We start from the raw sequence: 25,697 nt of genomic DNA on the forward strand, positions 1-25,697 counted from the left end.
ACTGCTTCAGTGGGGCTCACCCCCAGGTAGCGAGGTGCAGGGGCGCAGACGTGTCAGGATCGGGCGTCCGCCCCGCGTCCGGCGCAACCCCGCCCGCGTCCGCTCAGGCGCAGGCCCACTGCGTCCGACGGGGCGTGCCGCCAGGCGAGCGAGGGCCGCGGCCTCCGCCGCCGCCTCAGGCCGCCGCCGCCTCCGTCGCCCGCCCGCCCGCCCTCCGCTCCAAGCCGGCGGCGGCGCCCCCAGCGGCTCCCGCCCGAGCTGGCCTCGCCCCGCGGCCTGAGGCGACGGCCCGCGACCGAGCTCGACCCCCGCGGCCGGGCCGGGCCGGGCGGAGCGACTAGGCCCGAGCAGGCCCGAGCGGCGCGACGCAGCCGAGCCGGGCGGGAGGCGGGGAAAGAGGCGGGCGCCGCCGCCGCCCCGCCCGTCCCTCCTGTCGGCACACGCAAGATGGCGGCCGTGGAGCTGGAGTGGGTGCCCGAGACGCTCTACAACACCGCCATCTCGGCCGTGGTCGACAGCTACGGCCGGGCGCGCCGCAGGGACATCCGCTCCTTGCCCGAGAACATCCAGTTCGACGTCTACTACAAGGTGGGTGCGGGGGGCCGAGCCCGCAGACCACCGCCCCGCTCCGGGGTGGACGGGGCGACGGGCGCCCCGGGGTTGGGCGGGCAGGGCGCCTCCGCCGCTCCTCTCATCGCCCCCTTCCCATCTCTTCCTATTCTGAGGAGGGGGCGCCAAGATGGTTTCCCGCCCACCCCCCTCCACCCTCGGACTTGGCCTTGCCAGGAGGTAATGGCTCCTCTCTCCGCCCCCCCGCCCCAAATACGAGACCATAGGATTTCCATTTCCCATTCCCGGTCTAGAATCGGAGCCCCCCCCTCCTGAAAATCTGTTTTGCTTCCCCCCCCATTCCTGAAAAAATACTTGCGCCCCTCGGTGTAGGACTTGCACCCCCCCTCTGAATGTGCTTTGCATTTGTCTTCTCTGAATCTGCACCCCTTAACTAGAACTTGCACCCCCTCTGAACCTGCTTTGCATAGTCCCCCCTCTGATTCCGCGCCCCCCACTTGTACCCCCTCTCCGAATCTGCTTTGCATTTTCTCCCTTCCGAATGTGCACCCCTTAACTAGAACTTGCACCCCCTCTGAACCTGCTTTGCATATCCCCCCCTCTGATTCTGCGCCCCCCACTTGCACCCCCCTCTGAATCTGCTTTGCATTTTCTCCCCTCCGAATCTGCACCCCTTAACTAGAACTTGCACCCGCCTTTGAATCTGCTTTGCATTTTCTCCCTTCCGAATGTGCACCCCTTAACTAGAACTTGCACCACCTCTGAATCTGCTTTACATATTCCTCCCTCTGATTCCGTGCCCCCACTTGCACCCCCCTCTGAATCTGCTTTGCATATGCCCCCTCTGATTCTGCACCCCTTAACTAGAACTTGCAACCCCCCTCTGAATCTGCTTTGCATTTTCTCCCTTCCTAATCTGCACCCCTTAACTAGAACTTGCACCCCCCTCTGAATCTGCTTTGCATTTTCTCCCCTCTGCATCTGCACCCCCCAACTAGAACTTGCACCCCCTCTGTATCTGCATTGCATTTTCTCCCCTCTGCATCTGCACCCCCTAATTGTAGAACGTGCATCCACACACATAACCTGCTTTGCCTTTTGTTTCTCTCCCCCCCTCCTGAAAAAAATTGTACCCACCCCTCTTTGCCTTATTTCCCCCTCCCGTTTCTTTGCACCCCCTTGCAATAGAATTGGTCACCCCCCTCAGAATCTGCATTGCCTCTTGTCCTGCGCACATACACACACACACACACACACACACGCTAATGAAAAAATATTTGCACCCCCTCACTGTAGAATTTGCACCCATCCCCCTCAGAATCGACTTTGGTTATCTCCCCCATTTCTCTGCACCCCCAAACTGTAGAAGTTGCACCCTCCCCAGAATGTTTTGCATTTACTCTTCACCCACTCCTAAAACAAGTAATTGCTTTCCTCCATTGCACCCCCTCCCTGTAAAATTTCCCCCCTGTAGAATCTATTCTGCCTTTCCACCAATATCCCCACCAACTCTAAAAGCATTACTTCTTCCCCATTGTAGAACTCCCCCCCGCCCGCTCTGTTTTTACACCTGGCAAATGCCCTCCATCTGAAAATTTTATCCCCCTCCTTTGTACCCTCTTCTAAAGTTTGTCTCCTCCTATTACTCCCCCGCTTTTATGGGGGTACACCCTCCAGGGAAATCACCCCTATGCCTAAACCCCCCCCAGCCCACACTTGTTCCCCTTCTTTGCACCTCCTTTATGCATATGTTACCCCCCCCCCCTTTCTTTGTGTCCTATGCTTTTTCCTTCTCCAAGAACTTGAGCTCTGGGTCTACAGACTGTGGGGCATATTGGGGTCAGGAGCTGTGTGAAGTTGTAGGTTAGTTAGGGTAGTGGTAATAAATGATATGTAGGATCCTAAATGGCTAACTTAAACCTCCCCCCGCCCCAACTGCAATGGGATAACCGGAGTTATATATTGGGGTGAAGATTTGCCATAATCAACATCGTTGTGGCTGTGTGTTTCTAGTGATTTTTCTTCAGTACATATAAGAACAATAAAGCCAGATTTGTGCTCCCTCAACTTTACTCCGTAAAGTTGGGGTGCCTTTACAAATTGGGGTTTGATTGGCGCTATGGGAGCGGGCGTTGTTAATCTGAAACATTCCTTTAACAGAGAAGATATGTCTTTGGGGGAGGTTGTTTTGTTTTCTACAATTACCATCTCGTTGATTTTATTGCTGTCTCTGCTTTTTGCTCTCTGGTTAAACATTCGAAGTGGGCCTTTGAAAGCCCCAGAATGATCTGCTTATAGTCCGGGTGCAAGTCAAACCAGTCTTGGTGAATTCCTAGGGGAAAAAACATTTGTATTTTATAGGTTTCTCTGAGCTGCATACTGATTTCGTCGTTCTTTGACACTAAACTTCCTGTTATAAAGCAAATTGTTATATGGTGTTTATTTAGTATTCCTTTAAAAAAACAGGGAACCTGGTTATTAAGACTCTTCTTGATAGTGGAAAATATCGCATTTCTACACGTTCTGGGACAGTGTAGAGATGTACTTGTGTGTGACCCTGGTTTTTAAGAAGGCAGCAAGAATAACAGTTAATTTCTTTTTTCCTCATCTTTTTATATATATGCGTGTATGACATTTCCTCGTTCTTCTGTATGCGAGCTTTAAAACATTCCTGAAATGAGAGGAATCCCTCCTTTACTTTCACCACTGACCTAGTCTAGAAGGACAATCAAATAGGAACAGAGCTGTGATGGGATCTATTTAAGTCACTTCCAGATGTCGTCTACCTTGCATGTATCATTGAAAGGAGGGGGGAACTTTTTAAATAGCATTTAAGGAAAGATAAGCTTCTAATTCACCATTCTCCCCCACACCTGAGAACCCCTTTCTAATGTCTAGTGTGTTTTCTACAAAGGGGATTCTCTCCCCCGCCCTGCCCCCAAAATGTGTCTCTGCACTAGAGATTAAAGCCATTGCTTCTTCAGGATGGAGCTGCATTATTTAGAAACAGAAAGATGAGCTCTGGGAAATCTACGCAAGTCAGAGAAGAGCAAAAGGGAAATTTCTCATATGCTTGCTGAAAGCTATAGCTCATAACTCATTTCTGCCATGAGGAAAGCAAAAAATCCAACTTCACACATGTTTTTGTAGTACTGTGAATGTTAAGTAAGCGTTTCGGTGAGCTTTGTTGCTTACTCTCTTTTTGAGACAGGCAGTAGTCCGGTTTCTGTACATTGATACAGACGGATGGATGGACCCTGCAGGGGGATTTAGGGTAGATCCCCTCCTGGTTCCATGCCATTAACTGCTGGTGCTAGATGTGAATCTCCTAATAATTGCTCATGAGCAATATAAGCTTTACATTGCTCCCTCTGTTTCTGATTATCAGGCTCAAATGCAGTTGCATATGTAGCCAAAATGGCACCACCCATGCATAAAATGGAGGTATATGCAGGTTTGGGGGGAACCCCCAGGTTTGCAGACGTACAAAAACTATTTTTGAAAACCTAACGGTGGAGAAACCCTAAAGCTGCTCCTTGAGGACTGAGCATGCTCAGTAGCCTCAGAATGCTGGTTGACTGATGGGATAGAAACAGAAAATCAGGCAGGAGCAAGGAATGGAGTGTCTTGGATGAAGCAGTGAACAGGAACACGCCCCACTGCAACATTTTGTATTTCTGAAAGCTGCTTTCGCATAAGAGCGAGAACACCAGAGTTCAGATCCCATTTTTGTGAACCTCCCAGAGAGCTTCGGCTATTGGGCGGTATAGAAATGAAATAAATAAGATCCCCATTTCCTGTCACAATAGTGGCCCTTGGCAAGCTCCTCTGTCACATCTCAGCTTGCTACCTGTAAAATGGGGATAATTTAATGAGGTCATGGCTGTGAACTGCTTGGCACATTTATGGTTTGGTATTAAGACCTATGTGAGCAATTGAATGCTTGGGGTCTTAACTCTCATCAGCCCTACCCAGCATGGCAAATGGGAATTCTGGGAGTTGTAGTCTAAAACATCTGGAGGGCACCAGGTTGGGGAGATCTGGCCTGAAGGATCTTAACTAGCTGGGGTAGAAGGGCACCACAGTGCCTGAAAACTTGACGGTGGTGTAAAGGAATTGGTTATACTTTGAAAAGTATACTTTTGTGGGGTTTCTAGACCTCATGACTGCAGTTATGAGCTTTGAAATGGGGTGGCAAAATAAGCCAGAGGACCAGAAAAGGAAGTAAATTTTTAAAAGCATCTTTGCAAATAACTGCTCACCAAATTTACTAGCCTGCCTGACCACATTTTGACAGCTGAAAAGAAAAAAGAAGAACCAACTCACTTCTGGCTTACAAAAATGTGTTTGATCTGCTGGAGATGAATCTGACTCACCAAAGGCGAGTGACTATAGTCCTGATTAAAAGTGTGGATTTTCTACTACTCTCATCGTTTCCATATTAGTGTGTTGGTGTTATTTTTCCTGGCAGATTCTTTTTCTGCTCTTAATTTCAGAATATATGCAGTGTTTCCACAGTCTCTGTCTGCCATATTCATAAAGTGGCAAAGGACTGGAAACATATTTCAGATTCTAAGATGTCAGCAGAATGTAAGAGACCGCACTGTTATCTAGCCCGTTTTCAAGGATGTGCTGTAATTCAAATACATACCATTTTAAGTAGCTACTGGTGCAGTCCTATACATATTTAGACAGAAAAAGTTCTACAATTCCCAGCATTCCCCAGTAGCCAGTACAATCCTAAATATGAGTAGACATGTAAGGATTGCAGTGTAAGTCTGCAGTCCTATACCCACTGTTATCTGAGAGTAAGCCTCAATGAGACTTGCTTCCCGGTAGATCATAGAATCATAGAATAGTAGGGTTGGAAGGGGCCTACAAGGCCATCGAGTCCAACCCCCTGCTCAATGCAGGAATCCAAGTCAGAGCATCCCTGACAAATGGATGTCCAGCCTCGTCTTGAAGGCCTCCAGTGTGGGAGAGCCCACCACCGCCCCAGGTAATTGGTTCCATTGTCGTATTGCTCTTACAGTCAGGAAGTTTTTCCTGATGTTCAGCCGGAATCTGGCTTCCTGTCACTTGAGCCCATTATTCCGTGTCCTGCACTCTGGGATGATCAAGAAGAGATCCTGGCCTTCTTCTCTGTGACAACCTTTCAAGGACTTGAAGAGTGCTATCATATCTCCCCTCAGTCTTCTCAAGGCTAAACATGCCCAGTTCTTTCAGTCTCTCTTCATAGGGCTTTGTTTCCAGTCCCCTGATCAGCTTTGTTGCCCTCCTCTGAACCCTCTCCAGTTGTCTGCATCCTTCTTAAAGTGTGGTGCCCAGAACTGGACACAGTACTCCAGATGAGGCCTAAGCAGTGCTGAGTAGAGGGGAACTGGTACTTCCCGGGATTTGGAAGTGATGCTTCTATTAATGCTGCCCAAAAGAGCATTTGCCTTTTTTGCAGCCACATCACATTGTTGGCTCATATTCAGCTTGTGATCGACAACAGTTCCAAGATCCTTCTCGCTTGTAGTGTGGTTGAGCCACGTATCCCCCATCTTGTAACTGTGCATTTGGTTTCTTTTTCCTAGGTGCAGAACTTGGCATTTATCCCTGTTAAATTTCATTCTGTTGTTTTCTGCCCAGCGCTCCAGTCTATCCAGATCACTTTGAATTTTGTTTCTATCTTCCAAAGTATTAGCTATCCCTCCCAATTTTGTGTCATCTGCAAATTTGATCAGCATTCCCTGCACCTCCTCCTCCAAGTCATTCATAAAAATGTTGAAGAGCACTGGGCCCAGGACTGAGCCCTGCAGTACCCCACTCGTTACCTCTCCCCAGTTTGAGAAGTTCCCATTGATAAGCACTCTTTGAGTCCAATTCTGTAGCTAAGTGTGGATCCACCGGATCGTTGTTTCATCTAGCCCACTTTGAGCTAGTTTGCTCATCAGGAGATCATGGGGCACTTTGTCGAAAGCTTTGCTGAAGTCGAGGTATATGATGTCTACAGCATTCCCACGGTCTACAAGGAAGGTGACTTGATCAAAAAATGAGATCAGATTTGTCTGGCAGGACTTGTTTTTGACAAATCCATGTTGGCTTCGAGTAATCACGGCATTGTTGTCAAGGTGCTTCCAGATGGATTTCTTTATCATCTGCTCCAGAATTTTCCCAGGGATTAATGTCAGACTGACTGGTCTGTAGTTCCCAGGTTCCTCCTTTTTACCCTTTTTGAAGATAGGGACAACGTTAGCCCTCCTCCAGTCATCTGGCACTTCCCCCGTCCTCCATGATTTCTCAAAGAGAATAGACAGCGGTTCTGAGAGTTCTTCTGCCAGTTCCTTTATGACTCTAGGATGCAGTTCATCTGGCCCTGGAGATTTGAACTCATTCAAAGTAATGAGGTGTTCCTTGACCATATGCCTGTCAATCTCAAGCTGCAATCCTGCCCCTTCAGCCTGTACTTCGCCTTTGCCAGGGGGGGCATGGACCCTCTTTTGGGAGAAGACTGAGCCAAAGTAGGAATTGAGCACCTCTGCCTTTTCTTTGTCATCTGTTATCATTTTGCCATCCTTATTTAATAGCTGAACCACCATTTCTTTCCTCTGCCTTTTACTATGCATGTAGCTGAAGAAAGCCTTTTTGTTGTTTTTAACATCCCTTGCTAACCTCAGCTCATTCTCAGCTTTAGCCTTCTTGACGCCATCCCTGCAATTCTGTGCTACCTGCCTGTACTCTTCCTTTGTTACTTGGCCTTCTTTCCACTTCCTATATGTGTCCTTTTTTGTTTTCAGGTCATCCCTAAGCTTTTTGTGAAGCCACATTGGCTTCTTCTGTTGTCTTCCACCTTTTCTTCTTGTTGGAATTGGTTGTGATTGTGCCTTGAGAATTTCCTTTTTTAAAAGCTCCCACCCATCTTGGACTCCTTTTCTCGCTAGCATCGCTTGCCATGGGACCTTACTGATCATTGTTCTGAGTTTATGAAAATCAGCTTTCCTAAAATCCAGGGTACGCGTTTGAGTACACTCGGCTTTTGCTTCCCTTAGAACCAAGAACTCAAGTACAACATGGTCGCTTTCCCCCAGAGTTCCTGTAACTGCTACTTTATCCACTAAGTCATCTCTGTTGGTTAGGATCAAGTCAAGGATAGCTGATCCTCTAGTTCCTTCCTCTACTTTCTGTAGGAGGAAGTTATCTGCCACACAAGTCAGGAATTTCCTGGAGGGGCCATGTTTTGCAGAATTTGTCTCCCAACAAATATCGGGGAAATTGAAGTCCCCCATTACTACTACATCATGCTTCCTTAAAACATTGGCTATTTGCTTTTCAAAAGTTTCATCCTTGTCTTCTCCTTGATTGGGTGGCTGGTAGTAGACTCCGACCACCAGGTTCCTTTTATTCTTTGCTCCATTTATTTCAACCCAGATGCTCTCGATGGGGCTACCAAGCTCCTCCTCCTGTATTTCTGTGCAGAGATATGTATTTTTCACATACAGTGCAACCCCACCTCCCTTTCTGTTCCTCCTGTTCTTTTTGAACAAGTTATATCCTTCAGTTGCTGTATTCCAGTCATGAGAGTCATCCCACCAAGTCTCAGTTATACCTATCAGGTCATAATTTCCCTCTTGTATTAAGAGTTCAAGTTCGTTCTATTTGTTTCCCATACTCTGGGCATTAGTATATAGACATCGAAGACCATGTGCTTCATAGTCTGGCTTTCTTCCTACATGTGTCTGCAGACTATTATTGGGCGTTATCAGAGCTGTTCTCTCCATTGCAGTGTATGCGCCTATGTCCATTGTTACCCCCAACATTACATCTCCCTTCCCCATAGGATTCAGTTTAAAGCCCTCCTGATGAAGTTCTTCATGCTGTGGCCAAACTCATTCTTCCCATCCTTTGTGAGGTGCAACCCATCCCTAGCCAACAGCCCATCTTCCAGGAAGTATAGCCCGTGGTCCCAGAATCCAAATCTCTCTCGTCGGCACCACCTTCATAGCCAGTCATTCACCCGGAGTATTTTTCGTTCCCTTTCTGTCCCTCTTCTAACTACTGGAAGGATGGATGAGAAAACTATCTGGGCCCCAAAGTTCTTGAGTTTCCTTCCCAAAGCTTCAAAGTCCGACGTGATCTCTTCGTAGCTCCGCTTGGCGGTATCATTTGTTCCCACATGGATGAGAAGAAAGGGATACCTGTCAGTGGGCTTTATGAGTGCAGGCAACCTTTCAGTCATGTCTCTAATCTGTCCTCCTGGGAGACAACGTACCTGGCGAGTCCATGGGTCTTCACGACATACTTGGGTCTCGATCCCACGCAGCAAGGAGTCTCCCACTACTACCACTCTTCTCTTCTTCTTGTTGTAGGCCTGGGTTTCATTGCCTCTGTTTGACTGACCTTTAGCCTCTTGCTCACTCTCATGCAGGTTCCCCTGTGATTCTTCCTCTGCAGGCTGTCCTCCAGTCTCATCCGCAAGTACCTGGAATCGGTTCCACAGCTCCACTGCTTCCACCGGTGCAGAGTGGCGTCTAGTTCTTCTCCTAACTGTCACCCTTTTCCAAGGAGTATCCTCTATTCCATTTTTCTTCACCTCAGCATTTCCCACTGCCTCATCTTGCTGTTGCTCTTCAAGCTTCTGGTCTGCCCTTTGCTGCTGTAGTTCCCCCATTCTGTCCAAGAACTCTTCGTGTTCTCTTATTCCCCGGAGGGTCGACAGTCGCCGCTCCAGTCCACTTACTTTTTCCTCCAGCAGCGTGATCAACTTGCACTTGTTGCTGGTGTAGGCCATGTTGTTCTCAGGCAAGAAAACAAACATTGCACACACCTTGCAGGTCACCACCACTGGAGAGTCTTGTCCTTCCATAGCCTCTTTTCCCTTTTTGTGTCTAGCTTTGTGATTGTTCTAGACTAGCCTGTGCCTGCTCCTCTACTCAGTAGAGGTTAAAAGCAGAGTCCCACTGGTGTGAAAGTGTGTGTTACAAGACAAATAAGTGGAAAAAAGTTAGTTAAAATAAAAAATGAAAAAAATGAAAAAAAATGTTAGGGGCCTCCCCCTTGACCTCCCCTGCCAAACTCCCCTGGCCAACTCCTGTTTGCTTCCCCTGTCTGCTCGCTCTGTTCGCTCACTCTCTGGGAGCTTGCCTGCTTCTGTAGTCCCTGGACCAGCTGGAGCAGCTTGCTCTGCTCTGCTCTGCTTAGCTGGGAGGCGGGAAACAGACTGAAGCTTCCCGCCCAGTCAGCTGCTGGGAGTACTCAGGCCACACCCCTCCAATTCAGTTGGAGCTCTCAGAAGCACCTGGTGAGCTCACAGCCAATCAGAAGGATAAAGGGCAGCCCCCTGGGCTTCCTGCAACCCACTTACCTCTTAGCCTCTGTCTCCTTTGTCTCTTCAACCACTGCAACTCCCCTGGCCAACTCCTGTTTGCTCCCCCTGTTCACTTGCTCTGTTCGCTCACTCTCTGGGAGCTTGCCTGCTTCTGTAGTCCCTGGACCAGCTGGAGCAGCTTGCTCTGCTCTGCTCTGCTCAGCTGGGAGGCGGGAAACAAGATGTGTGGAGGATTTTAAAAAATAGCTACTCTTACCTATTGGAAAAACCTTTGACATATTTTCCAGTATGCAGCATTAACAAAATACCCTTTTGTTTGCTAAATACAAGACAAACACGCTAAATCTGATCCCAAATGATTTAGAGCATCAGAAAATGTTCTTATTCGATGTTTGCCAGAAAACCCACACTGCCAATAAAAAAAACCCTGAGGGTCACAGCTGATAGGGATGTTTGTATTGAGAATCATTACTGTATTGTGCATGTGCTCTGGCTGAAATAACCCCAGGTGCAATTTGGGCGCAATCCTATGCATGTCTAGACAGAAAAAAGTCCTACAACTCCCAGCATTCCCCAGCCACCACAGGCTCACCGCTGGGTTGTTTAGCCCTTAAACAACCCAGCGGTCCGGGTTCACATGTCATGCCCACAACCCCCGATTTGGGGTTGTTTACAGAAAGCTGGATGCAGCTTGCTCATGCATGGCAAATTGTGGGTTAATTAACCCTAGATTTGCCATTACATGCAAACCAGGACATTTCATGGCTAAAGCAAGAAACCATGGTTAACATAAAAAATGGCTTAGCGATATTTGCGAACACAGCCACCAAGAAAGCTATCTTGATGTGCTGGCTGGTTTGCGTAGTTGATCTGTTGCAGTACAAAAGATTTGTGCACCTTCTGTCTTGCTGTAATGCAAACAGTACCCTGTGGTACTGAAATCGTAGTACAGGGCAGGGGTATTGTGCCATTTTGTTGAGAGATTATGTATGAAGTTCTTTGAACATTGGAGAAAGGATGCTAATTATTATTAAAGAAGCAAGTTGAGGGGTAGTGGCTGAAATGTTGAACTGGGGGACCTAAATTTGAAACTGCGCTCAGTTATAAATATAACTGTGGGGCCTTAATCCAGTCACTGGCTCAATTCTGACAACACAAGGAACCATAATTCAGGCAGCTTAACTATGGTTTGGAGTGATACCTAAATTAACAAACTATGGTGTACAATCAGTGGTTTGTAGTGGGTCTGCAAACCATGGTTTGTATCAACTGTAGTTTGATGTGATGTCTGAATTGACAAACCATAGTTAATTGATATTGCACCACCTCCAGCTATTGCTTTTGCATTGTAGAGAAGGGACCAAACTTACCAACCCCAATGCTTAGGGGACCAAAACAAAGCCGCCTAGGAGCTCTAAACACCATGATTTTCAGGATATCAAACCACTATCAGATCTTAGTTTCGTATCTGAATCATTAATCAGACATGATTTGTGCAGACCACAGATTCCCATATTGGAACAAAATGGGAGACTTGTTTATATTGTAAACTGCTTAGAGATTTCAAGATATTAAGCAGTATAAAAATATTACAGATAAATAAACTGAACAGAAATTTATATTACCCCTCATGTATGGAGGGTGGGATCTGGAGAGCAAACCCGGTGTGTTCTTCTCCCAACAAACCATGGTTTGTTGGGACATCTGAATGCAGCTTGTTTTTCAATATAATCTACCATAGAATGATGTCATGATGAGAGAGAAATGGAAGATCCCTGTATACAGTGCACTGTGCTCTTAAAAGGGTAGGATTCAGATATGATAAATACATACATACATACACTGTTGGTATCGACAAAAATGGAGCACTCTGTGTTCGGTTTGCCAGTTACTGCTGTTTCTTCTCTTCAGAGTAGATCTTTTATGAGTACTCCATGTTACAAAACATGTGTAAAAGTTAATTGAGTAGGCAGTACTATGAATTAGCAAAGTGTATGCTTCCGAGTGTATATTCTTGCACACTGGTACTCCCAGTGGAGTTCTTACGTGAGGCTTTGTACTTCTCAAGATGTGAGCATATGTCCTTAGTAACATACTGTTCCTTAATCCGATTCTTGCGTTCAATTAATTTTTCTACATATTTAGCCTTGGAGCAGAAGTGCACAATTTCATCTAGATAGAATGACGCCCAGTTTCTGGCATGGTTTTCTAAATCAGCCTTTCCCAACCTGGTATACTGGCTAGGAATGAGGGGAGCTGTAGTCCCAACACATCTGGGTTGGGTACCAGGGTTGGACAAGGCAGTTGTAAATTGATTCATGCAGTGTTTGCATCAAGTGCAGTTAGAACGTTTGCAGAATAGTGTGTGCTGTTTGGCACCAATTATTTGCATTTTCTTTATATGTCATTCCTACATGGTGGCAACTTTCACAAAGGAAGTGTGAAAATTTGTGGAAGCATCTGTTTTTACCAAAATTGCAACAGATAGTTAAGTTATGGGATTTGCTCCCACCAGGCAACAAAGAGCCATGTCTAAAGACTAACAAATCTTATTACAGCATATGCTTTTGTGGACTAGAGTCTCACTTCTTCTGACGCATGAAGGGTTATCCTCGGTTGGCAGGCTCCAGAAAGTAAGATAGGTGGAGGAAAAGAAAAGAAAAAATTGAGACAGGTTAAGTGGCAGTGAGGTGTGTAAAGAACAGTTTGACACTATTAAATTATGCAAAATAAATAGTATCATACTGTACTTTCTCAATTCCTTTGTAACTTGACCTCACTGCCAAAAAAATTATTTTCCTCTAAGGTAAGAGTAGGCAACCTGGTGCCCTCTGGATGTTTGGACTGCAAACCCCACCATTCCCAGCCAGCATTGGCCATGCTGTCTGGGGCTGATGGTAGTTGTAGTCTGACACACCTGGAGGGCACCAGGTTGTTTACACCTGCTCTGTAACCATGTGTATATATAACCTGCCAGTTAAGGATAAGCCTTCATGCATCTGATGAAGTAGACCAGCCCTCCTCAACATTGTCTCCTCCAAGTGTGTGTCAGACTACAACCCACATTATCCCCCTGCCAGCTTGGCCATGCCATGCAAGCTGGGTTGATGGGAGTTGTCCTAACACATCTGGAGAGTTCCAGGTTGAGGAGGGCTGACGTAAACTCAGCCGGCCTTTCCCAACTTTGGGTCCTTCCAGATGTTCTGTACTAGAAGCTCCATCAGCCCTAGCCAGCGTGGCTAAGGGTCAGTTATGATGGGAGTAGTAGCCCAAAACATCTGGAGGGACCCACGTTGGGGAAGGCTGCTCCAGTCCATGAAAGCTCATACCATGAGAAAATGTGTTAGTCGTAGCAAGCTACCTTATACCCTAATCAGAGCCCTGGTCCATCCTGCGCAGTATTGTCTACACCAGCCTCGTGCTCTCAAGATACTTTGGACTTTCACTCCTATCAGCCCCATCCAGCATGGCCAACAGTCAAGAATGTTGGGAACTGTCATCCAAAACATCTGGAGGGTACCTGGTTGCTGCAGAAGGCCAGTCTACCCTGACTGGCCCTGGCTATGAGGGTTTCATGTTAGGGTTTTTCCCAGCCTTACTTGGAGATGCTATGAGTTGAACCTGGGACATTCTACATGCCAAGCATGTGCTCTATCATTTAGCTATAGCTTTCCCCACCAACGGACTCCGCTATCTATGTAGTGATGGCCCCTGACTTAGAGCTGTGTGTATGTTTTAAGGGTTAGATAAATTCAAGTAGATGTTTCAGTGGGTATTATCTATAAACTCAACATAACATTGTGTGCATACAAAGGCGAGGTACCTTTTGAATGCCCCATACCAGGGAGGCCTGTTCTCTCATTGCCCTGTTTAGGAGCATCCAGAAGATTCTGACTAGTCCTTGTTGAGTAGATGGCCTCCTTCTCTGACCCAGTTCTTATATTCTTAGGTACATGTGTTTTGGCCCTCCATTTCTCTGTGACCCTTTTATAGCCAGCTAAATGGATTTCCTCTTGTAACGTATTCTCTTTGTTTCTCGAGCAGGAGTTATTTGCGAAATAGGACTAGGAGGTTGTGAAGGAATAATAACAATAATAAAAACTGGCACAGGCAGGATTATGGTGATGCATATGAATTATCCAAAAAAGGCAACACTGTATTAGGAAAAGCAAAGCAAAAACAAGCTGAGAGGGGATTTCACGTTGCTCTCTTCTCGCAATAGCAACATGGAGTTATGATTAAAGTCTCTAATCCTGTAGAGAGAAGTCAGTGGGATTCTTCTTGCTATGGATTTCATTTGGAGCTTGTAGCATGGGAGAGCATCAGGGAGCTGCAGAGAAGGGCTAATACTGTGCATTCAAGGAATGGCTTCAATTTCTAATTATTTTGAACATTTGTTTCCTGACTGCCTCAGCCATAGTGCAGCATCCAGTTTGGGGAGTGGTGTGTGTGTGTGTCCACAGGTGGTCTTCCATCTAGATCAGACCTGAGTTCCCATTCCAGCCCTCCAGGGTTTCCTAGATAGCCACGCACCTTTCTCCTGACCACCAATTCTTTGGTGGTTTTCTGGCTTTTGTACAGTTATTTTCCCATTCTAACAAGTGGAAATGCCTTTCCTACAGCTTACTTGCTGGCAACAAGACCTTTAAGCTAAAATAGGCTGGTACCTTGGCTGTTTCTGGCCCCACCCCTTTTGATTTTGGCCCCACCTACCACTGGAATGTGGCCCCTGAGAGTTTCTCCAGAATGGAATTCATCTCTTGGGCTGAAAGAGGTTCTGCAGCCCTGATCTAAATGTTGGTCAGGTCGTATATATTAATGTTTCCCCAATGTGGTTATCATTTACACGGGGGCATGCAGAAGGTAGACCAGGATCTACTTGTAGGTCTCTGGGTGAATTTCAGTAGGTTAGCAAGGCTTTCTGGCGCCCACAGGTTTAAAAATGGCAACCATAAAAAGGCCTTTCTCCTCTTGAATGAGGCTGCTGAAATAAAGAAAATTTGCTGGTGGTTTGGGCGCCCTTTCCCGTTCTGGTACTGAAAACAAATTCCTGAGTTGAGTATGTGCTCAAAAGCACATCCTCCAGTTCTTTTTCTGCCTCCTTGAGCCACTGTTTTGCACCTCGTTCCGGTTAGTGGAGGACAGGGCCCTAGCAAAAAGCAAAGTAGATCCTGTAAGCCTAAAATTTGCCCAAACGTTATTTGCACCACGGCTCTTTAACCTCTTTCAGCCAAAGTGCTGAATTCCATTTCGGAGAGAAGCTCTCGGGGGCTGTGTTGCAGTGGTAGGCAGGCAGTGATGTGGGTTTTCTGGAAAATTTCGAACTGGAAAATTTTCTAGAAAATATCTCAATGCAAATTAGGTTAATTACCATAGGATCATTTGTATAGAAACCTGTCCAATTTTCATCGAAAAATGTTTTGGTGCCCTAGAGCAGATGTGGGCAATTTGTGGCCCTCCAAATATTTTGGTTTACAACTCCCATGATTCCTCACCACTAGCTATGCTGGCTAGAGGTGATGGGAGTTGTAGGCCGGAACACCTGGAGGGTGTTGCCCACCCCTGCTCAAAAGAGATTTAATTTAGCATGTTTATTTTACTTGTACTTAGTAAACAACAAAGCTATACAAATGACACCATCTTAATGTTTTGTTCCAGGACACCACAAAAATTTGACCTGAAATATTTGAGGGGGAAAATTAAAGCACACTTAATGTGATTTAAATGTTATATTATGTAGTAAATTTTATTGGAATGCTTATACAAATTTAAAGACAGTAGCATGTATTTCTCTTATGTTGTTTCAGTTTAAGGAAGAAAACAGATACTGAAAACTGTTGACACACTAATTTTAGCAGGCGACAGACATGTGCATGATACGCTGACAACCACTCATCTATTTCACCATTGTTCAGCTCTCTTCCACAAAGATTGTTGGGGCACCTTTGGTTTCACGGTCACTATTTATTACTTCCATTTGATTCAGAGACATATATGTCTTTTAATGACATACATGTATTCTCTCATGTATATTACGGATACTCACCTGAAAACATTAATGACACCTTTGAAACTCCCAAGGTTGCCTGCTATTGCATTTGCAATTGGCACACATTGATTTTTACTATTGCATTTATGAAATGGAAAATTTTCCAGGGGAGAAATAAAGCTCTGGAAATTTTTCTTCCTCACATCACTGTACACGGGGCCAAAAATCCCAGCATGTTTTAGCATAAAGCTCTTACTGCCAGAAGCTAACCTTTTGGAGAGGCATTTCAACCTTTTGGAAGTCTGCGGGCGGGGCGGGGCAGGGGGAGGGATGCACAAATGCCAAGATACCACAGAATGATCTTTGGTTGGGGGAAAGGAGTTGGAACCAGGGGAAAGTGGCGTAGCTATCCAGGGAACCCCACGCAGCTGGATTGGGACCCCTGGCCAGAAGTTCTGCACCTCCGATTTATTCTGTGTCTGAGAATCCAGTGAGACAATAGATAAACACATGCTTGCCAGAGTTCTTGTGTCATCTTCTCTTTCTGCAGTCCCTCAAACTGCTTTTGAAGCTTGGAGAAGTTCTTTTTTTTTTCTTTTTTCTTTTAAACTTTTGGAGATTTGGTGAGGGAAGTGGCAGCTGCTCAGAGGGAAATAGTCTGCAAAACTGGATGGCTTGCAGGCATTTCTGGGAGTTCTTATGCAGATGTAACAAGGAATGTATGTGTGTCTCTTTGTTCCAGTGAACTCCTCCCCTTCATCCTTGCCTGCTGTGAAATGTAACATCAGCAGTGACATGAACTGTGTTTGAGGGTAACTAGGTTTCCTGCTTAACCAGGGCTTGAAGCAGACTTAAGAGCCCTGGATTCAGTTCCTGGTTAAACAGACATCTTGGTTAGCCTTAATCCAGTGTTTCTCCAGCCTTTGAGGTCAGAACCCCCTACCCTTCCCTATAAGCTTATTCTGCCATCTATTCCTGTCCCTGCCCCTCACCAGCTCTGGCCATACATATACCTTTCCACCGAGTCCTGTGCGTGCAGCCAGCTGGACTGGGGCTCTAATCCAGCACTGACATTAGAGAAAGGAATATCTTCCTCCTAAGGCCACATACAGAAAAACACGATTAAAAAGAAGCAGAATTGCTTCCCAAATAAGGCGTGGGATGGTTAGCATCTGCGGGAGCAGTCTCCCTCGACAAATCCATTCTGAATCAGCATGTCTCTTCACAGAGTCTCTCTCTAGCCTTCCTGGTGTCTTGCTTGGCCGAGGAGGCTGACGGACGTTCTTGCCTCTGAATGGTGTTCCTCCACAGAATTTTGCAAGCACTTTTGCCACCCTTTTCCAGGCATTGCGCACCCCTGCCCCGTGCTGCCTTACACACAACTTCATTGCTGACACACATGTTTAGCCATGTGCTGTGTGCTCCCACCCCCCAACTCTGCCCCAGGTACAGGGGCAGCGCTCCTTGGAATTTGCTTTCTTTCAGCATATTTTACTTAAGGCTCTTACTGGCAGTAACTCAGTCTTAGCAGAGGCATTTCAACCTTTTAGAGTGGGGCGGGGGGGGAACTGCACAAAGGCTGGGACAAACAGTCAGTGGTTGGGGGTAAAGGGATGGGGAAAGCGGTTATGGCCTTCTGGAGACCCCTGAATGGTTGAATCGGGGCCTTTCACCTGAAGTTCCCCACCCCTGGCTTAGTATGTCCAGAGTAACAAGGCTACATGGGATGGGTGGTGAAAGAACTGATACCGAACAGGGTCCATACCTAGGGGGAAATTATGGTGGAGACCCTGAGATGGCTGGATTGGGAGGGCCTAAACAAAAAGTGAAAATGGTGATGCCGTGACAGCAGTTCACCTTTGAGTGAGGATGTGACCTACCAGGTGAACATCTGTGTCCTAATAGTTACCTGTTTAGTTGAGGGATTTACAAGCAGAATCCACAGGAAAATGTTGCAGTATGGAGTGCAACTGTTCACCATTTTTCCATCCTCCCACCCCAAACACTCACCGAGCGTCCCATGTCACTGAGCATGCTCGCTGTTCATGTAGGAATGTTCTTGGTTCTCCTCCACCCTTAAGTGTTTTTTTTCCTTAAGTATTTTGTACTTCTGCAAAGCTTGGGGTTCCCCCAAGTCTGCTGATACCTCTCTGGGGTGCGTGGGTGGGTGCCATTTTGGCTACATAAGAATCCACACTTGGAGAACAGAGTTTGTTATTCATAGGTGGTATATAGTCCATTCGTCAGGTAAAAATCTCTCTGAGCAGCCGATGTGTATTAAAACATTTTTTAAATGGCAGTGAATGTAGAGAACATCAGAAAATAGAAGCAGTGTATGATCAAAACAGTACCTAAAACTATTCTTTTAAAAGTCCTGGGCAAATTAAAAGATGGTCACCTAGTGCCAAAATACAGTGCTTGAAGTTCCCTAGGGTGGCTGTTCTAGAGTTGCGGGGTGGGAGGGACTGCCACAATTGAAAAGAGCCCTGTCAGAGATCACAGCCTGAATGGCCTCTCAAGAGGATAAGAACATAAGATCCATGCTGGATCAGACCAAGGATCCATCTAGTCCAACATTCTGTTCACACGGTGGCCAACCAGCTGCCTATGGGGAAACCTACAAGCAGGACAGGAGTGCAACACCACCCTCCCGCCCATGTTCCCCAGCAACTGGTGTACATAGGCATACTGCCTCTGATACTGGAGGTAGCGTAGAGCCATCAGGACTAGAAGCTATCACTAGCGTTTCCTCCATGAATTTGTCCAGTCCCCATTTAAATCCGTCCAAACTGGTGGCCATCATTGCATCTTGTGGTAGCAAATCCCATAGTTTAACTCTGCACTGTGTGAAGAAGCCCTTTCTTTTATCTGTCCTGAACCTCCTACTCTCAGCTTCATGGGATGACCCCAGGTTCTATTATTATGAGAGAGGGAGAAAAATGTCTCCCTCTCCACTTTCTCCACACCATGCATAATGTTGTTATACCTCGTGGTAAGTGCACAAAAGGACCTTGGTAGCCAGGCAGGTTCTTGTGGGAAAAGGTCCTATATGCTTAATTTGTGCCCATGTTTCCCAGGGCAAACACAAAAAATATTTGAATGAGATTTTCCTCTTTTACCCAAATAAAATTGGGTGCTTTAATACAAAGCTGGAATGCATTCAAAGGCATCTGTAAGTTCTCACTGATACCCAAGCATGTATGTAAGTGTATGGTGACCGAATATCCAAATAGATGTCTGGAGAGTGCAGTCTGTAGTAAGCTGCACATTCAAATAAAGGAAGGGTAGTAGGGTCTTCTGAAGGCAAACTCATATTTAAGAAAACAGAAGATTCCCCAATAAAATCCCAGGGAACCCCACGATTCTCTGGAACACAACTAAATTTTTGAAAAGAATCAAAATCCTAGATTGTGTCTTTGCCTTCACTTAAAAATGCCCCCCTTTTCCCCATGCCGAGTCAGCTGGTTTTTCATCCAACTTGAATATATAGGGTAGTATCCAGTGTTAGTCCTATGTAGAGTAGACCCACTGAAATGAAGTTAAAACTGACTTAAGTCCTATTCTTTTAGTTGGGTCTGCTCTCCGTAGGACTAACATTGGATACTATCCCATAGCTTTGGAATTCCACCAGCCAGCTTCAGCATGCTTCTTCATACTTGAGCAAAGAGATTAGTAGCAATATGCTGTGCTCTCAGAACTAATAAGGTTATTAAAGACCAAATCAGCCCTCCAATACAGCTTGTTCCTTGAGAGTGAAAATGGCCAATTATGAGTCAAGACCCTTTATGCTTCTTTTCAGTAAAGTGCAGCCTTTTGACCTAGTAAACAAACCCAAGTCTTGTGCTATGTAACAGCTTATACATAATATATCATGGTTCCTGACAATTATCTGGATCAGCATTCCCCAAGCCAGTGCCTTCCAGATGTGTTGGACAGCAAGTCCCATAACTTGCTGGGAGTTGTAGTCCGAAACACCTGGAGGGCACCAGGTTAGGGGACGCTGATCTAGTATAACAGAATTACTGTTCTGATCGCTGAATATGTTTTATAGTGTTCGCTCCTATTTATTGGCATGATCCTTCCAGTTAGTCCCAAGTGAGAATATGGATATGGGCTCACGCTCCCTCGTGTACAAATTCCTCCCCTCTCCCATGTTTTAACCCTGGTTTAGCATCATGTATGCATCAACACTAACCGCGATTACCCTCTTTAACCATCATTTGAAACCACGATTTGAAGTGAGTTTGTGAGCCAGGGTTACACGTCAATTCTGGGTAGTGTTCACCAGGATTAGTCCCAGTGTGCGGAAAACACCATGCCATTTCTAAAGGAAACCTTAGAAGGGAGCGTGCAAGGCCACAAGCATATGCATGATTTGATGATATTAGGACATTATGGCCACATTGTTCTATTGCAATCAGTGGGACTTACTCCTAAGTTTGCAGCCTTGTGTTCTTATTTTTGGCTGGGTTGTTACCACTACTCTTTATTGTAAGAATGTATTTAATCATTGTGGATGTTTAAGCATTAGTTATGTTCTCATTACCTTTTCTCCCATCCCCCAGAGGCTAGTAAAGATATATAGTTTTTGGAATTAAGTGCAGTGCATCTAAGTAAACAACTTCTTAAACTTTCCTTGAGTTCAGTAGTCTTCGTGGGAATCGTTCTCATAAAAGCTTGGCAGCCAACCAATTAGGTTGGCAGTCTGGATCAAAGGTTGCCTCTTCCCTGCAGATCTTCTAATAGATGATAGGGAACTCCATAAGCACTTACAATGCACAATTACTGAACAATCAAACACAGCTTCTGGCTACTTAAAAGAACAATTAAGGGTGCATGGAAATGTGTAATTTGCCAGGGTTGCTGTACAAGTAAGCATAAATGCAGGAGTGTTGGCAATATGGTTTCTATATAACAAAATAGAACACTGGAGGATTACGATAGACTATAGAGCATAGTAATGTAAAATGGCCTTGTCAAAAAGCACATAAAAACCAGTAGCCCATCCACTTTTTAAAAGATCCATTTGACCAGACATACCAATATGTCATTTTCCCTGAAAGGAGGAGAGAAACTAATAATTTATTATGCTTTAGTTCAGATACTGTGCTAAACCATGGCAAAGGAAGCTTGGTGCAGTGATGTCTGAATTGACAAATCATAGTTTGTACTTGACTGGGTAACCAGAACCTGAAACCATGGTTTGAAGAAGGTTTTGAAAACCATGGTTTGTGCTAAGCATGATTTGGCATGATACCTGAATGTGCAGACTCTAGCATGGGCAAGCATAACTGGTCCCTTCCAGATGTTTTGAGCTACAACTCCCATCAGCCCCAGCCAGCATGGCCAGTGGCCAGGCATTATAGGAGTTCTCATTCAAAACATCTAGAGGGCACCAGGTTGCCTAACCCTTAACTGTAGCTATAGCCTTTGCTTCACCTCCAGTGGCCACTGCAACAGGACACTGGAGCACCTCGCAGACAGACAATTGTAGAAAACATGACTTGCTCATTGTATGTTTTGGAAGCTTTGGCCTGGGTTCTTAGTTATTATTTATTTATTAAATTTATTAATCGCCCATCTGGCTGGTCACCCAGCCACTCTGGGCGATGTACAACACACCATAAAACAATTTAAAACAATAAAATTCTACCATAAAAAATTTTTTAAAATACCCTAACCCACCCCAAATGCCTGCCTGAACAACCACGTTTTTAATGCACGACGGAAGCTCATTAAAGAGGGGGCATGACGGAGTTCCCTAGGGAGGGAGTTCCACAGAGTGGGGGCCACCACAGAAAAGGCCCTCTCCCTCGTCCCCACCAGTCTAGCTGTCCTGGCTGATGGGACAGAGAGAAGGCCATCCGAGGCTGATCTTGTTAAGCGGCCTGTCTGGTGTTGCTGGAGGCGCTCCTTAAGATAGGCTGGGCCGGAACCATATAGGGTTTTAAAGGTCAAAACCAACACCTTGAATTTGGCCCGGAAAACAACTGGTAACCAGTGCAACTCCTTCAGCACTGGAGTGATGTGATCTCGCCGGCGGCTGCCTTTAATCAGGCGAGCTGCCACGTTCTGTACCAGCTGCAGCTTCTGAACCGTCTTCAAGGGTAACCCCACGTAGAGCGCATTACAGTAGTCTAAACGAGAGGAAACCAGGGCATGTACTACCGATGGGAGCAGATGGTCGGGAAGGAAGGGGCGCAGCCGCCATATCAGATGGAGTTGATACAGCGCTGTCCGGCTCACAACTGACACCTGAGCCTCCATGGACAGCTGGGAGTCCAAAATGACCCCCAGGCTGCGGACCTGGTCTTTCAAGGGTAGCCGTACCCCATTCAACACCAGGTCAACATCCCCCAGCCTCCTCTTGTCTCCCACCAAAAGTACCTCGGTCTTGTCAGGGTTCAGCTTCAGCTTATTCCTCCCCATCCAGCCACTCACCGTCTCCAGACAGTTGGACAGGGATTCTACGGCCGACCTTGGTGAAGATTTGAATGAGAGGTAGAGCTGCGTGTCATCCGCATATTGATGACACTGCACCCCAAACCTCCTGATGATAGCCCCCAGCGGCTTCACATAGATGTTAAATAGCATCGGGGAGAGGATGGAACCCTGTGGCACCCCACAAGTAAGTGGCCACAGGTCCGAAACCTCCTCTCCCAGTGCTACCCTCTGGTACCTGCCGGAGAGGAAGGACCGGAACCACCGTAATACGGTGTCCCCAATGCCCAACCCCTCCAGGCGGTCCAGGAGGATACTGTGGTCAACGGTATCAAAAGCCGCTGAGAGGTCGAGGAGAACAAGGAAGGAGCATTCACCCCTATCCAGAGCCCTCCTCATATCATCCACCAAGGCGACCAAGGCCGTTTCTGTCCCATGCCCAGGCCTGAAGCCCGACTGAAATGGGTCTAGATAATCAGTTTCTTCCAAGTGTGCCTTCAACTGCACCACCACCACCCGCTCAATCACCTTGCCCAAAAATGGCAGATTTGAGACTGGGCGAAAGTTGTTCAGAACTTGAGGATCCAAGGAGGGCTTCTTTAAGAGCGGTCTTATCACTGCCTCCTTGAGGGCTGATGGCATCACTCCCTCCTCAAGGGAGGCGTTCACCACCGCCTTGATCCCCTCACCCAGTCTCTCTCTGCAGCTCATAATGAGCCAAGATGGGCAAGGATCAAGTAAGCAGGTGGTCGGCCGTACCGATGAAAGCACCTTGTCCACTTCATCAGGAGGAAGAAGCTGGAACCGATCCCACAAAACCGGTTTGCCACAGGCCGCCTCTTGCTCACTAACTGTATCCACAGCGTGCAGAGTAACACACCTAATCTGATCAATTTTATCTGCAAAGTGCCTTGCCAAGGCCTCACAGGAGGCCTTAGAATGCTCCAGTGGTTCCGGAGCCACAGGACCGACCAGGCTCCGGACCACTTGGAACAGCCTCCTGGGACAGCACTCTGCAGACGCGATGGAGGCAGCATAATATTCCTTTTTTGCTGCCTTCACCGCCACGTGATAGGCTGAAGATACAGCTCTAGCCCGTGTCTGATCGTCTTTGGAACGAGACTTCCGCCACCGGCGCTCTAGCCGTCTCACCTCCTGTTTCAGAGCTCGTAACCGCGGATTGAACCATGGTGCAGTCCGAGCCCTGTTCAGGGGGAGAGGGCGTTTCGGAGCCACCCGATCTAATGCCCCAGTGATTGCGGCATTCCAGCCACCCACCAGGGTCTCGACCGAGTGGCCGTTGGCACGCCCCAGAGAATCCCCAGGCGCGTTCAGGAATCCATTTGGATCCATAAGACGCCTGGGGCGGACCATTTTAATGGGTCCTCCACCCCTGCGGAGGGGTTGTGGAACCGAGAAGTCCAACGTCACCAGATAGTGATCTGACCATGACAAGGGGGTGGTGGATATACCCCCGACTTCCAGATCACTCCCCGCTTCTCCAGAAACAAACACAAGGTCTAGTGCATGACCGGCTACATGGGTGGGCCCAGCTAGAATATGGTGCAGCTCCCAGGAGGCCATGGTCTCCATGAAGTCCCGAGGTGCTCCTGTGAGGATGGCCTCCGAATGTACGTTGAAGTCCCCCAACACCAGTAAGTTAGGGGACTGCACACGCACATCAGAGACCACCTCAAGCACCTCGGCCAGGCAGTCAGTCGTGCAGCGGGGTGGACGGTACACGAGCAGAATCCCCAGACTGCCCTTCGGGCCCAGCCTCCAGTACATGCACTCAGCAACCTTGGTCTCCCGGAGAGGGGGTCTGGTGAAGACCAAGGACTCTCGGTAGATAACAGCCACTCCCCCTCCCCGATCCCCAGCCCTCGGCTGCTGTGCATACGAAAATCCGGCTGGACACATGGCTGCAAGGGTTGGAGCAGCAGCCTCGGCCAGCCAGGTCTCCGTAATACATGCCAGGTCTGCACCCTCATCCAGGATCATGTCATGGATGAGGGAGGTTTTCTGGGTAACAGACCTGGCAAAAACATAGCTTGGCTTCATGCCTGGATTGAGCCTACCATTTCCTGTAAACATCCTTGCCTGATTGCCTGGAGGCAGTTCTTATTTGCCACAGGTGAGTCGGTGTTGGACTGTTTGGAAGCCTGATTTGATGGGAAGGAACATAGCTCAGTGAGAGCATGTGGTTTATGTACAAAAAGATGCTCTGGCTCAATCCTTAGCATCTCCAGTTGCAGCTGGGAAAAATCCCTGTCTGAAACCCTGTAGAGTTCCTGCTAGTCAATAGATATACCAGGGGTGGGCAACTTGTGGCTTTCCAGATGTTTTGGCCTACAACTTCAATCAGCCCTAGCTAACATAACAAATGGTGAGGAATCATGGGAGTCATCTGGAGGGCCAAAAGTGTCCCAACCCTGATATAGACAATACTGAGTTAGATGGACCAATGGTATGACTCAGTGGCTAGATTCAGACAACATGATAACCCACACTCAAGGGCTGAGTGTGGGTTGTCGTTAAATGGTGGGTTGTTGAAATGTGGGTTATCGTGTTGTCTGAACCCAGCCATGATAACAAACCATGATTTGTTAACTGTAAACAACCCACAGTTCATAACCCAACAACAAACCATGGGTTGTTTGTGGTTAACAAACCATGGGTTGTTAGCACAGTTGGGTTCAGACAACACAAATAACCCATGTTTCAGCGACAACCCACACTCAACTGTTGAGTGTGGGTTAGCATGTTGTCTGAAACCAGTCAATATAAGGCAGTTTTCTGTGATAACAAAATTCAAGCATTTTTATATTATATCTTTAAACAACATTTGCCCGATGTAGAATTTTTGGACAAAAATAATCTTTCTTGTACCTCCCACTCTGATTGACTGCGGCAAAGCATGCAGTGTAGTAAACAATTTTTTTGTTGGCTTATACTCTGTAAAAATTGGTGGAAGAAGTGCTTTTTACTTGCCAAATCAAAGAGAACAAAGCTGTTAAAATCTAATGGCACACATGAGTGTTACAAAGAGCAAAGAATGTATAATCCAAAAAGCTTTTTCTTGAAAGAGATAAAGTCATGGCTCCTCCCTCCCCTTTATTTAAGGAAGAAGCAGTCTTAAGGGGCAATCCTTTACATGTTAGACAGAAAAAAATTCTTACAACTCCCAGCATTCCCTAGCCAGCCATGCTGGCTCAGGGGTTCCAGGACTTTTTTTCTGTCTAAACATGCATAGGATTGTGACCTTAGTCAAAAAACAGTGAACACAAAAAGAAGTTTTCACTTTGAGACAGCTCCCAGTATGCACGTTTTCTAGAGTATTCAGATGGGTAACCACATTAGTCTGTTGTAGAAAAAAACAAAGAGTCT

The 25,697-nt window shown here is 46.7% G+C and overlaps 1 protein-coding gene across 1 annotated transcript in view; it reads left to right on the forward strand.

Annotated features, from left to right (window-relative positions):
• Positions 1 to 438: 438 nt before the first annotated feature.
• Positions 439 to 25,697, forward strand: part of APPBP2 (amyloid beta precursor protein binding protein 2) — a 50,941-nt gene continuing 25,682 nt past the window's right edge. Inside the window, exon 1 of the mRNA XM_084822844.1 lies at positions 439 to 588. Coding sequence (XP_084678970.1) covers positions 448 to 588 — 141 coding nt within the window. The 5' untranslated portion in view covers positions 439 to 447. The remainder of the gene's footprint in view (positions 589 to 25,697) is intronic.

This window comes from Heloderma suspectum, chromosome 16, assembly GCF_057233095.1.
Source record: "Heloderma suspectum isolate Gila_16-S chromosome 16, 16-S_ref, whole genome shotgun sequence".
In the NCBI taxonomy this organism is placed as follows: domain Eukaryota; kingdom Metazoa; phylum Chordata; class Lepidosauria; order Squamata; family Helodermatidae; genus Heloderma; species Heloderma suspectum.